This window comes from Fusarium vanettenii (genome assembly GCF_000151355.1).
Source record: "Fusarium vanettenii 77-13-4 chromosome 9 genomic scaffold NECHAsca_27_chr9_1_0, whole genome shotgun sequence".
NCBI classification, from domain to species: domain Eukaryota; kingdom Fungi; phylum Ascomycota; class Sordariomycetes; order Hypocreales; family Nectriaceae; genus Fusarium; species Fusarium vanettenii.
In genome coordinates, this window is record NW_003315858.1 from 271,683 (window position 1) to 286,509 (window position 14,827).

Consider the following 14,827-nt stretch of genomic DNA (forward strand, 5'->3'; position numbering starts at 1 on the left):
GATAGGCCTCTAAATAACATCTTCAAAGTGGACAGTGTGTATCTACAGCATCTCAATGAAAGCAGTGGATATTTCGCTTGTCAACTTGGCTGGCTAAGAACTATTAAAATATTGTACTCAGTATCCTATAAATTATTGTCAGATTCTCTTTAAAACTACATCTACTAAGAGGCAATATCCTAACGAGAGAGAGAAAAGTCTGGCATGAAATAATTCTTGCCATCTATTATAACTAACCTAAGATGACTAGACAGCTATCAAACCAGATAGCTAACCTGGTATGCCGAAGGTTTCCATTCAGGAGGACATTGCTTTGAAAGCGATACACGTGAAGATGGCATGGATTTATGTAACAGGATCTTCTACAACCTTGCTGTCCAAACAAGATAGAGTTTGGACCAATTCCTCTCGGCTGGTCTAGTTGCGGCTGAAAAGCTCCGTCGAACGATCAGTTCGCTGGTGACATCATGGCGAATTTAAAGCAGATTACCCCCACTGATCAACTTGATCAACAGCGGCTAATGTTGATCAACTCTGCCCAAACCTGCTTTCTCAACATTCCACATCATGAGTTTCCACATGATGAATGCCATTGAGAATCTCTCACTGCTCAAAATTCTTCTGCTGCTCTAGGGTATTCCCAACGTTGTTACATCCTTAACGCCGGCCCGACGATAGATTGCTGCGGGTCAGTGCTCGGGCCCGATCCGACCCTGACGGGTATGCCAAGTCCGAACTGCTGGAAAGGGCCTAGTTCCAAGAAGGGTAAATCTTTCGGTGTGATGACTCAAAAAGTTTCAAGGGAAACCGGCAACAGGCTTTATCAATCTTCCGAGAGAAGACGGAACGACGAGATCGACTCGAACCAACCAGATCTGCGGTATCAAATATTGGGGACTGCATTTCAGAGACCCTGACCAACGGATACCCGCTGAAACCTTGACAAGCAACGGCACTCATCTCACTGTCAGCATCACTTGACATCTGCCACCCAGTCTCCCTTCCAGGCTTCCAAAGCCAGTCAGCATCTCCAATGTTACCGAGCTGTCGGCCGCTTCTTGTTGAAGCTAGTCAGGGGGTTGTCAACGCTCGCTAAGCCAATCCCTGCGCAGCTCCTGTCTCGCAGCACGCCACAAAAGAACCTGTTCCTGGGCGAGACCACTTTATTTCCAGGGAGGACAGAAATCTCTGTTAGCGAGGTACAGCAGATCTCACGTGGAGACACTAACAAATCACTCTGGCCCTGTCGAAAATCTCACCCTCCCACACCAGGCCCGATTCTGTTCTAGACCAGATTGAATGGCGACACTTGAGCCAATGAGGAAATCGCCGGACCAGCGAAGGATTTCAGCGGCCGACTTGCTGGTCCTGCTCCTGACCTTTAATTGCCTCTCAAAAAGCACAGAGCGTCGCATTCTGGCGAGTCGGGACCGCTCTATTCCCTCGGCTGGGCCCTTCCGAACAGAACCCTTCACTCACTGTGCAGTAACCATTGGAGGGAAATGGAACCAAGAGATTGGGGTAATGCAAGGTTGGGACCAGCCCTACAGCGAACAAGAGCGCTAGACAAGGGGTAAAGACACCGCTGTGCCACTGTGGGCGCATCTTGGCTTCCAGCCGCCATCCCACGACGAACACATGCCAGGCACACACTCCTTGAGACAGTCTTAGCTTAGAACTGGCGCCGAGATTGAAAAAGCCACTGCCTGGGGATGGTCGACGCCATACATAAGATGACGGGTAACTAGCTCGTCCCTCCATTCTCACCCCATCCCTCACACTCCCTTTTTTCCCACCTGTCGCTCTTTATCGCCTTTTGAACAAAGGCCATTTGTGTTTTCCAAGATGGGTTCTAGAACCTATTCTCCGTCACTCTTTTCTTTTCTTTTTCTCACATTCCTTTCCCCTCTTGCGACTCTCGCCGCCGATAGCGATGCCAACCCTGGCGACGTGAACCCCGTGCCTCCGATCCAGGAAATCAAGACCGAGGATCCCATCGCCAGTCCGCTGAAGGAGGGATGCCCCCGAGAATGCAGCGCTGCCGGTTCCGACCCTGTCAACTGGACGCAGCTCCATAGTCTGGATGAGCTCTCTGGTTGCGACCAGCCCATGCTGTTTGCCCTCAACGTTGAGAACCCTTACAGCGAGTTTGCGACGCTGTACACTTGTGTCACTACTTCCGGATCTACGCCAACTCGTCGGGATGAGATTAGCCGTGTAGAGGCCCGAGCTGCCGAGAGCTCCGTCTCCCTGGCTAGCAACTGCGGTGCTGAGAAGGGTACCGTCAAGACGACTGCTTCTTCTGGTCGAACTGGAACTCTTCGATCTGGCGATGCCGCGGCTGCTTCTGACCTTCTTGCTAACTACCTCGACAACGGCGCTTCTTGCGGAACTACTATTCTCTTTGCCAAGTCTGGTTCTTCTGTTGTTGGATTGTATGTCGGTGCTGAGGTGCAGAAGTCGAGCGCTTCCAGCCTTATCCGTTCTGCCAGGTCAGTTATCTCGTAGTATTGCTTGAACTTTAACTAACTCTGATGCAGTGCGTATAACCTAACCTCACTCACATAGTATCATGCTGGGAAACGATCACTAACAGCATCTACAGAGGCCAGCTTCCAGAAGGGCACCCAGGCTTTCCAAGTCTGCGACGCCAACGATAAGCGAGCCGAGACCGTCGGCCTCTTTGCCGTCGACTCTGTCGAAGACCTCGAAGACGCCCAAGCCGCCGTCAAGACATGGTCCAACGGAAAATGCGTCTCCATCCCCCAGGCCACCTCCCAGAGCGTCAACCTCGGCGTCCTGACCGTCGGCGGCCAAGTCAAGACCCGAAGCCTCCAGCTCCGATCCCGTCTCTTTGGCGTCGAACACATGCTCGCCCCCCGAGCTGACTGCAAGGCCATCCAGGTCGTTTCCGGCGACAGCTGTGCCTCTCTGGCTACCAAGTGCAAGGTCACCACCGCCAACTTCAACAAGTACAACCCTGCCAAGAACTTTTGCTCTACCCTTGCTCCCAAGCAGTGGGTTTGCTGCAGCGCTGGTACTCTCCCCGACAAGACTCCTCAGCCCAACAAGGACGGCAGCTGCTACACCTACAACATCAAGTCTGGAGATTCTTGCTACTCCATCTCCCAGAACTTTGGCATCACCCAGCAGCGCATCCTCGATAACAACAAGAACACCTGGGGCTTTGCTGGCTGTGATCGTCTGGCGCTCGGACAGCCCATCTGTCTCAGTGCTGGCAAGAACCCCATGCCCCTTGCCATTGCTGGCGCCGTCTGCGGTCCTCAGAAGCCTGGATCCAAGCTTCCCACCACTGCCAAGACTGGTTGGGATCTCACCGGCATGAACCCTTGCCCTCTGAACGCCTGCTGCTCTGGCTACGGCTTCTGCGGTATCACCGCCGAGTTCTGCACCAACACGACTGCCAAGGGTGCTTCTCCCGGTACTTCCGCAGCCAACACTCCTGGCTGCGTTTCCAACTGCGGTACCAAGATTGTCGGAAACACCAAGAAGCCTGCCAAGTTCCTCAACGTTGGTTACTTCCAGGGTTACAACCTTGGCCGCAAGTGCCTGAACATGGATGTCGGCAACTTGACTGCTCTCAAGACTCCCTACACTCACATGCACTTCGCCTTTGCCGGTCTGACCCCCCAGTTCTCCGTCCTCCTCCAGCCTGCTATTCGGGAGCAGTTCCTCAAGTTCAAGGAGGTCAAGGGTTCCTGGAAGAAAATTCTCTCCTTCGGAGGATGGGCTGATTCTACTGATGCCTCTACCTTCCAGCTGTACCGCGATGCCATCAAGCCCGCCAACCGTGAGAAGTTTGCTACCAACGTCATCAACGTTCTCAACGGCCACAAGCTCGATGGTGTTGACTTTGACTGGGAGTATCCCGGCTCTGCTGGTTCTACCGGTTCAGCTACTGACACTGCCAACTACGTTGATTTCCTCGCTCTCATGCGAAAGAAGCTCGGCACCAGCGGCAAGTCCATGTCGGTTGCTCTCCCTGCCGCCTACTGGTACCTCAAGCCATTCCCTGTCGCCAAGATCGCTCCCCTTGTCGATTACATGGTCTACATGACCTATGATCTTCACGGTCAATGGGGTAAGTCTCTTCAACTCTCGATATTGGATGACATGCTAATGACAGCCTAGACTACGGCAACCAATACGTCAGCCCCGGCTGCCCCAAGGGCAACTGCCTCCGCTCCCACGTGAACAAGACCGAGACCCTCGACGCCCTCGCCATGATCACTAAGGCCGGAGTCGACCCCGCCAAGGTCATTATCGGAATCTCCAGCTACGGCCGCAGCTTCAGAATGACCGATCCCAACTGTACCGGCCCTCAGTGCACCTTTACCGGAAGCTTCAGCGTGTCCAACGCCGAGCCTGGCGAGTGCACCAACTCCCCTGGCTACCTCGCCAATGCCGAGATCCGAAAGATCATCTACGACTACAAGTACAAGAAGGCTGGAGTTACTGCCAAGAGCTGGTACGACGCGGCATCGGACTCTGACATCTTGACGTTTGGCACAAAAGGAAAGGGCATGACGGACTGGGTTGCATACATGAGCGAGGCCACAAAGGCTAAGCGTACAACCTGGGCTCAGAGCCTGAACTTTGGAGGTGTCGTTGAGTGGGCTGTTGATCTGGAGGTTTGGTTCTCGCCCAAGCCTTAAAAAGATGATGTGGCTTTGGGGTTTCTTTAATCTTGCCTGTAGCTATATATGAATCCCACATAGTACCACAGTTTGCAATTTCACGTTGAAGCGATTCATTTTTCGTATTCGAGCCCCTTGGTTTCTTCATTTCGTACCAACTATTCGCTCAGAGGTGTCTTGTTCGTACGTATCTCATGATCAAATAGCCAGTAAGCTCCAAGAAGACCAAGAGACGACATTATGAGGATCAAGTGATGATTTTGGGAAGACGCAGAGATAACTCTAGGATCATTGTACAAGCAACAAGTCATACTTTCCAGACAGGGTAGCAATCCAGAGCCACGACTGGGTGGAGTCCACGATTTTAGCAACATGTTCCAAGCTCTTTCTTGCCTTGCCGCAACTCCAGATCAATAGTCTTCTCCATCTCCTTCACAAATGATCAAGACCCTTGCTCCATTCAGACCAAACCCGAGTGCCGGCCAGAAAGGTTAAGGCGCTCCTAGCGCCAGCGTCTCCTAGTCAACAACGGTCAGTTGTGCCACTACTTAATAAAGTCGGACGTCTAGATAGTCTTACGTTCAAAATCACCTTTCCGGCGTTCGAAATCTCAAGAGAAGAAGGAGTGAGACGGATTACAGCTGGTCCCTCAACTGTGATGGTCCTGTTCTTGAACTTGATAGTGGCTTTCCCGCCATCTTTAAGAGTAATAAGAAGAGGAGGTGGAGGGGGCGGAGGCGGTGGAGGTGGTGGACGGGATCCTCTTGGGACAATATCAGATCGCGGAGGAAGGGCAAGGTCAGTTAGAGGAGCAACCTCAGCTCGAGGAGCCAGTTTAGCTGCTGCATTGTGCTCGGTTCGACTGTGAAGCAGACCTGCCTTTATATCAAAGCTGGGGAAGGCTAGGGCCATACAGCCGATGATGAGTGTGAAAGAAACGACGGCGCGAAAGAAATGCATTGTGGCGAGTAAGGAAACTGGAATATGATCTTGGGTTGTTAAGGTAAGGAAGGGGAGAAAGGAGAGTAGGAAAGGCTGGGAAGAGAATATCGCGTGGAGTGGTTGATAAAGAGGAATGCTGATGCATAGGCTTTTATACTTGGAGCCATTCCTCTTTTCTCGCATGCGGCATATGCTAATCTGTTCCCCTGCCTGTTGAACCTTGGTTGACTCGTACCTCGCTACGCTTCTCGCCCTACTTAGTTAGCCCGGCTCAAAGGCAGCAAGACATTTGCAATTCAATATGCCAGTTGCCTTCAGCCCCAAGCCTTGATGTCGAGTTAAAGAGAAGCTGAACCCTTGCATAGCCTGTGGCGCCAAGGGAAAACGTAATACTTGATCGGCCATGGAATGTCAAGACAGTTTGTGGGGAATGTTTTACAAACCCTCAAGCCCAGCTGAAAGATATTGTCATTCAATTATGTACGAATATGATGTGTGGCTAAGGTGTGAAAAGCCTCCATGTTAGGAGATGTTCCGTGTGCAAAGCTGTGGTAAGGTCTTGAGAGCTTGGCAGTACCCATGAGTATCCCCCATGTCCTTTTGATATTCATTGTTTTTTTGAAGCCTTTTGAAGCCTCGCCGGGCAACTGGAATCACCTGGCCACTGTCTCTGTCCCTCTTAGCTTGCGGCTCCAGGTCATGTTCGTTTGCGTCCATAGCATATCATATCTTTAGGTACTACCCACCGTCAATGCTTGGTAACTATGATAAAGGGACTATCCTAAAAGTGGCCAATACTTTAACAAGAGGATGTCAAGCTTCTTCAAGGAATTTCAGCTGCTGGAATAACTCTAAAACCTTATTCCTGGAGCCACCAGTTCCCTCATCTGGTTAACCGCGTATGCGACGCACTGCAGGGGTTAACGTCGCATTTGGCCCTAGACCGACTTTTCAGCCTCTACCCGACAGCCACACTTAAAGCCTCAACAAGGGTCTGCTCTTAATAGAACCCATTCTGAAACTCTCCTTGCCGTTGTCTTGGATCACATCCCCGAGACATCCATGGCTTGAACAGCCGGAATGACCCCTCAACTGCCGAAATGCAACGTCTGCCTCGACCCCGACAAGGAGCTCTTGGAACGCAAGCGCCACGGGGAAGCTTACTACTGTTATCTTGAGGATATTATAGCGTCTTCAGAAAAGTGTCAAACGTGCAGTCTCCTGCTTAAGGCTGTGCGGCACTCTTTCCCCGAGGTTTTTGCCAAGCCAGCCTTCTTCCAGCTGTATTTCTCTCATTTTGGCGGACAAGGATATCAACGGTCCAACGATGTCTTCGGGCTGAGTGTCTCGCCGAAAGAGTTCCCCGGCACAGAAGATGATCCTCTGGAGATGATACCCGGTGGCTGGAAACCGCGCGTTCTTCACATCTTTGCCGTACAAGGTAGCTCCCAAATAGCTCAGCTTTTGTCTGACTGTGCTGACAAGAGTGAGACAAACCCAATCCCTGGCCGTTATTTGGTGGAGGTTCCGTTATTTCTTCCGACCGCCAAGCTTTGGCTGTGCAGGCTAAGGAATGGATTGATGATTGTCAGAAAAATCATCCTGATTGTCGGAGAACTCGGACCAAGCTCCCAAAACGAGTCGTTCAGATTGTTCCTGGGTCAGAGCCTGGCGTGTGTACAGTGCGTCTTCACGAGCCGTCTCAAGATACCCAAGGTGTATATGCCTGTTTGAGCCATTGCTGGGGCAAGCATCAGATAATCACCACGACGAGAAGCAACTTCAGCCAACATCAGGACGAAATCCCGTGGAACGCTCTGTCAACCACTTTTCAAGATGCCATCGAGTTTTGTCTGCGGTTAGGACTGGAGTTTATCTGGATTGACTCGCTATGCATCGTACAGGACGACGCTGATGACTGGGAACAAGAGGCCGTCAAAATGGCGACGTACTACACCAACGCCCATGTCACTCTGGCAGCAACAGCAGCTCCTGACGGAACCGTTGGATTATTCCCTGAACCCCATGTCGAGGATCAGCCTCTTGTGCTGGATGGCACTAATGAACGCGGAGAACAGTACTACCTCGTTGCTCGAACCTCAATCAACCACGTCTTTGAAGACGAGCAGGATGCACTCGCGGAGTTCCCACTGATGACCCGAGGATGGGTTTACCAAGAACACATTTTATCTCGCCGCTTCCTTCACTTTGGAAGGAGAGAACTCATGTGGGAGTGTCACTCTGCTACACATTGCCAATGTGGCGTCATACCCAAGCAGCCGCGGTCTGATTATACGACGAATCAGGTACTCAGCGTCGCCAAGACTGGTCTGGATATAGCAGACAAGAAGTCCAGACGGAGAATGTGGTATGACAACGTTGAGGCTATCATGAATCTCAACTTCACATACTACAAGGACAGACTTCCTGCTGCTGCGGGAGTGGTAACGCGCCTAGCGAAGGGAGTCACAGGTAGATACTTGGCAGGTCTATGGGAAGATTGTCTTATTGAGGACCTTTGCTGGTCAATTCTCGAAAATGGAGAAAGACCCGACGAACTGAAGGGCATCCCGTCCTGGTCTTGGGGGTCTGTTTCAGGAGGACTGGCGACACTCTGGTGCCAGACCGACCTTGACAATGACAACATGAAGGCGGTGGCTACAGTCCTTGAGATTAGCTGCGAGCCCGACCCTCCGTCATTACTGGGTCATTTGGACCGAGCCATACTGGCTATTGAAAGCCGATTTGTTACTATTACTATGTCTTCAGTCGATATGAAAGGCAGAAGAGTGCGGGAATTACAGTTCAAGAACGCCAAGCTGTACGGAGAGTTGGGTGGGAGCTGGACCTTTCATCCAGATGTTCAGAACTGGGAAATGGATGACACAGAGGTGGAATTGGTTATTGTAGAGATGATGAGAGAAACGGTGGATGAAAAGGTCAAGTCGGCTACTTTTCTTGTTCTGCAGCCTGAGCAAAATCTGTTTCGACGCGTTGGGCTCTTGAGGGCTCAGGTGAGGAGGAGGAGAGGAGCGCCTGACGAAACCATGACTTTTCTGGATCATTTTGGGATGGAAGCCACAACAGCGACGGTAAATATCTGCTAGATAGTCATGTGGGACTAAGATAGGTGTGTTAAAAGGTACATGAGACTTGCGACGTTGTGATATTCTTGATAAGCCCGGTTGCGTAATTACGGCATAAAAAGATACCAGAGGACTAGAAGACGTATCTCAATACTGCCTAATGTTCGAGATCGCTATTTTGCCAGCCTTCTAGTACTATATACTTAGCGGCACCTCATGGGATGATGATCTAATGCGTTATAGGTGCCTCAGGGGAGGATAGCTTAATGCTTTGTTGACCGGCGTGCCAACACATTCAACACCACCTTTTACTTGATCCAAGGCATCGCCATACGCGCATCAGCACGCGAGCTTAATGCGTATTATTCCATCGCATCACTTTTTATCCATAGAAACTCCAATCGTAACCAGAGTGCTTATCTCAATATTGGCCCATTTGCCCACACCCTCTTTTGCTTGCAGCTGCAAGTTACCCCTCCCTTATCCCATACAAGGCAGACACCAACACTTGCAGCCTGGGAATTATGCCTCGGGCGACATTGTCAGGTGATGGAACCGATGAGTGAAGAATCGGGCTCTGAAGATTCCCCGCATCGTGATGATTCTCCCTCTGATTCATTTTTTGTTTGTCACATCAGTACAAAATTAATCTCATCACCATGGTCGAAAAAGCCGAACTAGCCGCGAATATCGCCGCCATCATTGATCTCTCTGAACAAGTCGCTATTTTATGCCTCGAATTCTCTTCTGCAGACACCAATAACCCAGACATCGCAAAGCTAAAGTCTTGCATAGAGCATCTTGGTACAGCCCTCAAAGGCACCCAGAAGGTCGTCGTGAGCCCCTCAAGTCGAAACCTTGCCGTATCCCAAGAAACCCTTGATGTCATCGATGGCTGCAGCAAGAACCTCTCTACTATCAAGAATAACTTGGAGAAGAATAGAGGGAAAAACGTGCCGCGGCGATTCGGCGTGAATTCATTGAAGTGGCCATGGAACAGTGACCAGGTTGACAAAATCATCTTAAAACTCGAGCGTTACGAGCAGGTCATCACTCTCGGCTTGGAACCCGATAAAAAGTAAGTTTGAAATGCAACAGTAGAGGAAGAGGATGGCTAATGGATGTGCTTCAAGCGGAATACTCGGCAACATTGTTCGTGGACTCGACAACGTCTCTCACCAGCATCTGGACATTGCATCTCGCATTGGCTGCTTCAGTGTCCCATTCCTACCCAACCCAGACTTTATCAATCGACCCGAGATTCTCAAATGGATGAAGGAACAGCATGATAGTCATTCTGGGCGTATTGCATTAGTCGGCAAAGACGGGCTTGGGTATGAGATTTCGAACCCATCACGTTACACTCCTAGACTGACTGACACAATACAGAAAATCACAGATGGCACTCCAATTTGCTGAAAAAATGCACGAAAAGAACCACAAGTGTAGCGTCTTTTGGATAGACGGAAGCTCCAAGACAATGGTTGAACACTCGTTCCGATGTCTCGCAGACACACTCCAACTCCCGGGACGCTACAATCCCAAAGCCAACCACCTTGGACTCGTCAGTGACTGGCTCAACAAGGAAGAGGCAGGGCCATGGGTTATGGTCCTTGATAATGTCGAGGACGACGTCTTTTCTTCCAAAGACGATGACACTCGGCTTGCAGAGCTCCTCCCATCGCGGCGCAACGGTTGCCTCATCTCTACCACGCGCAGCCAAGCTGTTGCCGAGGGTCTCAGTGTACTCCCTAAGGCCATCTACGACGTCGAGGAAATGAGCGACGCCCAAGCCATGCGCCTCTTTCGAGGAAAGATAAATCGGACCCAACTTGAAGACAGCTACGATGCCAATGAAGCTCGGAAACTTGTTCGAACTCTGAATCACTGCCCACTTGCAATATCCATTGCCTCCGCCTTCATGATTCATTGTGCACCCGATATGACGACTGAAAGCTATCTGGATCAATTCTCGACAGTTGACCAGAAAAAGGATAGTCTTCTGAACAAGGAAGGGGGCCATCTTGCACTAGACGAGTCTATCTCGGCTCCTGTTGTTGCAGCATGGGAAATCACGATTAGACGAATGGAACAGAGACAACCATCTGTGGCGAGGCTGCTCTCTTTGATGAGCCTTTTCAATCCTCAAGAGATCCCTACCTTAGGGTTGCAGCGGTACACGTTCGAGGCTGATTGGAAGGCCAATCGCAAGCTAAGCAACGATCTGAATACCCTCCGCGCGTTGGCTCTCGTATCAGATTCAGCCTCAGGAGATACCTATCAGATGCACCCTTTGATACAAACCTGCACACACGCTTGGCTGACCCAGTCTGGGAAGATGGAGTACTGGAAGCGCCGTTTCTTGAGTGCCATGACCGCTCAGTTTCCGAGTTTACCAGGTGCTGGGAACCGATCCACTTGCCAAGCAATTCTTCCTCATGTTGAACACCTGTTTGATGAAGAGCCTGGCAGTGACAGCCTCAGTGACTGGGTCGTCTTGCTGAGACGCTGCGCATTGTATTTCAGCGATACCCAGAGAGGCGAAACAGCAATCGAGTTGTCTAAAAAGGCATTGGCAAGAGCCGAGGCGGTCTGGGGCAGGGAAGACGTAAAGACGCAAAGCTTGATAGACCACACGGCTCTATTCTTGGGCCGCGAGTGTCGATTCCAGGAAGAAGAAGCTCTCTTGGCGGAGCTCGTTGAGATCAGAACTCGGACCCTTGGCGAAGAGCACACCAACACCCTCACCTCGATGGACCTCCTGGCAGACTCATACTGCAAGCAGGAGCGTTTCAAAGAAGCGGAGGACCTATTTCTATCCGTTATTGAGAAACAAAAGAGGACTCTCGGGGAGGATCATCACAGTACGCTCACCACCATGAGGCGGCTTGCGGGCCTCTACCGAAAGAACGACAAGAAGGAGGAAGGTCTCAAACTCTTTACTCTACTGGAAGAGGTCAACAGAGATTCGGAGAAAGACAGTCAATACGACACAGACGCAGTCAACCTGGCAATAGCACACATGGACTTTCAGCAGTACACGGAAGCAGAGGAGTTGTTGAAGCCGGCAGTGGAGAGACTGACAAGGACCCGGGGGCATGATGATAGACTTACCCTGTGGGCAACTTCTGTTCTCGCAGGGGTGTATAAGCGGCAGAAACGCTACAAGGAAGCGATTGCTCTCGCGCAGTGGTGTCTTCCCTTGCTGGAGCAAGTCTGTGGCCAGGATCACCATCGAACGGTGTACACGCGGAGCCTATTGACGAGTATGAGGCAAACATAGCGGAAGAGATGACCGGATCAGATTGATAATTTGGCATGTACCTATTGCAGTGAGAGATGTGTTGGGAGAGCTTCTTGTGTAGAGGAAGTGAATGTTTGATACGCGAATTTGAACCTGTGTTTTTTACCAAGATCTGGAGAAGTACTTGGGCAGTCTGAAACCAATTTATTAAGATTTGGACACATTTCTCCTTTCCAGGCATGTTTTTATATGGCGCTCCATTTTCTACTCCCGGCTAACTATGCTAACCTACAGGTACTAGATACAGAGCTCAACGGTAATCTAGTCCTATGATATCTTTGGTAAACTCTCTCGAGATACTAAAATATCGTCTGTGCCAAAAAGTCGATGAAACTGTTCATTCGACGCCTGCTAACCGATGAGGTTATGCGGCAGATATACAGTACATTATGATATTGAGAACGGATCGACCACGCTGGATTCAGAGTCTGGTATGGTCATTAGTCTCGGCCAGTCCTCAAAACCTAGATCAACCTCCATATTCCTCGTTTCCGATGTTGCTATCGTGCCATTCCAGGGACGTGGCGCCGGGTTTGGTTGTGCTGATAAAGTGACTCCGTCTCTCTCCACCTCCTCGAGCATGCCAAGATGGCGCTTTGAAGCCAAGTTCCCAGCTCGTGCCATGTAGACCAAAATATTGCGAGCCTTTCGGTGGGTAATTGCATCGCGTGCAATGTCGTCCCTGGTACACTGAAAAGCGTTGGGGTGTTTGCTAAGCATGGGACCAGCAATAGCAAGGACGGAAAGACACGAAAAGAGGTGCGCCGAGTCCCAGTAGCCATAGTTTACTGTCAAGGTCAGCTTCGATGATATACTTGTGAATGTGAAACGGCTAACCTAGGTTTCCCGACTGCGCGTTCTCGAGCATGATGAAAGCATTGCTCCGCGCCGCATGAAGACAAATATTGTTAACTGTGCAAAGCTCATCTGAGAGAGTGGTGACGGCTTCAGTCCGAAGCAGGAACGTAAACTGGTAGAGGAGAACAGGTCGAAGAAGTAAGATGTAGCACTGAGAAATGGGTGTAAGCGGCAGGAAAGGCTAGGTAGATAGAGAGAGCATACCTGATGAAAGCGTAACGCGATGGACGCGCATATACGGCGTTCAGGTGGTGAGGGACTCGAGTCTGATCCAGCAAATACCTTTTCAGGCATCTCTCTCCCACATCGATCTAGTCTTTGCAGACATTGGCCCAGAACTTGGTACGGGCCAGCAATATCTTTACTCTTCAACTGACTGACTGTGTCAACCACGGCACATTTGATCTCGCATAACTTGATCTGTGCCGTAAGCAGGTCTGGATCGTAAAACTCTTCTTTCTCTTCTGCAGTCAACCCGTTTGAACTCGGGTAGTCTGGATCCTCGCCCACCCCAACATAGGCTGGACGCAGGCCAAGCTCAGTGCTAATCGCGCGGTCCACGCAGAACGCGGTCCACCAAACCCGCTTTCTGTGCTCACGTTCGAGATTGGATAAGGAGGCTGACGCCGGGCGGTCCAGACCCAGGCAATGAGCGATTCGGATGCTCTGCCCTGCATATGAATAGGCTGACATACGGCGGTTGAGGATGTGGGAGCAATGGGACTATAACCTCGAGCATTGATTAGTTCAGTTCTAGGAAGTGAAAGGTGAATGGGGAGTCGCTGACAGCCAAATTGAGAGCCTCGACATCATCGACAGTAGGTTCTTCATAAGCCACCTTTAGCAATATGAGGCCTTGCTCAAAAAGCTCAACCCCCGCAGACAAAATTGGGGCCGTTTCCTGTTCCAATGCGACGACACCAGGGGTAGGAAAAGCCTCGACGACCCCTTCATCCACAGTGACCTGAATAGGTCGTCTTGTCGTCGTGTTGGCTTCGGCAAGGGCTAGAACAAGGGACAAGCGACACAGCCAGTTCCTGTCGTTAGCCTCATATTCATCGCCATTGTACGTGGCATGAAATCGCTTCCAAAACGATTTGCGGAGAAAGGTATGATAGTCACCAAACTCTTGTTCGGCTCTGGTCATTAGTTGCGTAGCGTAGGAGTATGGGGGAAGCTGAAGTGTTATATTGGGGACTGAAGCAAGGATTAGCACCCGCAGAGTTCGTAGTAAATCACCAAGTGAGATTTTTGACATACGAAAGGTATCAAATCTCATCCTCGCATGGCCTTGTTGAGTGTGCGGACTCGAGTGATCAAGAGACGGTCCGGCCTCAAAGCCGTCCTCGGATCGACGGGCAAAGCTCCCCGTCTCCCTTAGTTTGAGGACAAACGCTTCAGAAGTAGAGTTTCCAATCATCGCGTCAGCCACAGGACGTGCTAGCCGACCCTCGAATTGCTGACTGGGAACATTGGTCTGGCTGCGAGACACATCTGCTGTTTTGCCACCAGCATCTAGCGTATGGTTTCGGATGGCCTCGGTCAGCTCATTTAAAGAACGATCTATGCGCTGCAGGTAGCTCTCCGGAACGGGGACAATTGTATCCTGCTTTGGATAGAGACAAGGCTTTTGTCTGGCGGCGCATCGCTGACACGGCTGCTCTGTGAGAGTTGAGCATGCGGGGAATAGGATGTGGTTTTCCATCACTTACCGCCACTGCATTTAACTTTCTGACGATGGCAGTTATAACATGCCGTGATATTGCGTCCCTTGGGTCTAAGCATTTTCGGCCAAGGATCGTCCTTACACTGTTACGGTGGAAGTATGCGTGACCAAGATAGATGCCTTGATTGCGAGGATAGCGAATGGTTCTTGCTCCGTAATTTAACCGTATCCGAGGGATGTTAAAGTTCTAGATATGCCCAATGAGGTCTAGAGGAGACTATCGGTTCAATACTTAATCCAATCCGACGGAGAT

The 14,827-nt window shown here is 50.7% G+C and overlaps 5 protein-coding genes across 5 annotated transcripts; 3 read left to right on the forward strand and 2 right to left on the reverse strand.

Moving 5' to 3' along the window:
- Positions 1 to 1,845: 1,845 nt before the first annotated feature.
- NECHADRAFT_123214 (uncharacterized protein) lies at positions 1,846 to 4,773 on the forward strand (the record flags this gene model as incomplete). The annotated part of the gene is made up of 3 exons (XM_003043684.1): positions 1,846 to 2,492; positions 2,613 to 4,102; positions 4,153 to 4,773. 3 exons carry the CDS (start codon positions 1,846 to 1,848, stop codon positions 4,674 to 4,676), a joined length of 2,661 nt encoding a protein of 886 aa, XP_003043730.1. The 3' UTR covers positions 4,677 to 4,773.
- A 376-nt stretch (positions 4,774 to 5,149) lies between these two features.
- NECHADRAFT_84414 (uncharacterized protein) lies at positions 5,150 to 5,618 on the reverse strand (the record flags this gene model as incomplete). The annotated part of the gene is made up of 2 exons (XM_003043806.1): positions 5,150 to 5,176; positions 5,238 to 5,618. The coding sequence occupies 2 exons, from the start codon at positions 5,616 to 5,618 to the stop codon at positions 5,150 to 5,152; spliced, it is 408 nt and encodes a 135-aa protein (XP_003043852.1).
- Positions 5,619 to 6,680: 1,062 nt separating this feature from the next.
- NECHADRAFT_84415 (uncharacterized protein) lies at positions 6,681 to 8,707 on the forward strand (the record flags this gene model as incomplete). Its single annotated transcript, XM_003043685.1, has 2 exons — positions 6,681 to 7,041; positions 7,092 to 8,707. The coding sequence occupies 2 exons, from the start codon at positions 6,681 to 6,683 to the stop codon at positions 8,705 to 8,707; spliced, it is 1,977 nt and encodes a 658-aa protein (XP_003043731.1).
- Positions 8,708 to 10,166: 1,459 nt separating this feature from the next.
- NECHADRAFT_48380 (uncharacterized protein) lies at positions 10,167 to 11,969 on the forward strand (the record flags this gene model as incomplete). The annotated part of the gene is made up of 1 exon (XM_003043686.1): positions 10,167 to 11,969. One exon carries the CDS (start codon positions 10,167 to 10,169, stop codon positions 11,967 to 11,969), a length of 1,803 nt encoding a protein of 600 aa, XP_003043732.1.
- Positions 11,970 to 12,377: 408 nt separating this feature from the next.
- On the reverse strand, positions 12,378 to 14,633 carry NECHADRAFT_84417 (uncharacterized protein; the record flags this gene model as incomplete). The annotated part of the gene is made up of 6 exons (XM_003043807.1): positions 12,378 to 12,778; positions 12,828 to 12,999; positions 13,053 to 13,571; positions 13,636 to 14,045; positions 14,109 to 14,510; positions 14,561 to 14,633. 6 exons carry the CDS (start codon positions 14,631 to 14,633, stop codon positions 12,378 to 12,380), a joined length of 1,977 nt encoding a protein of 658 aa, XP_003043853.1.
- Positions 14,634 to 14,827: the final 194 nt, after the last annotated feature.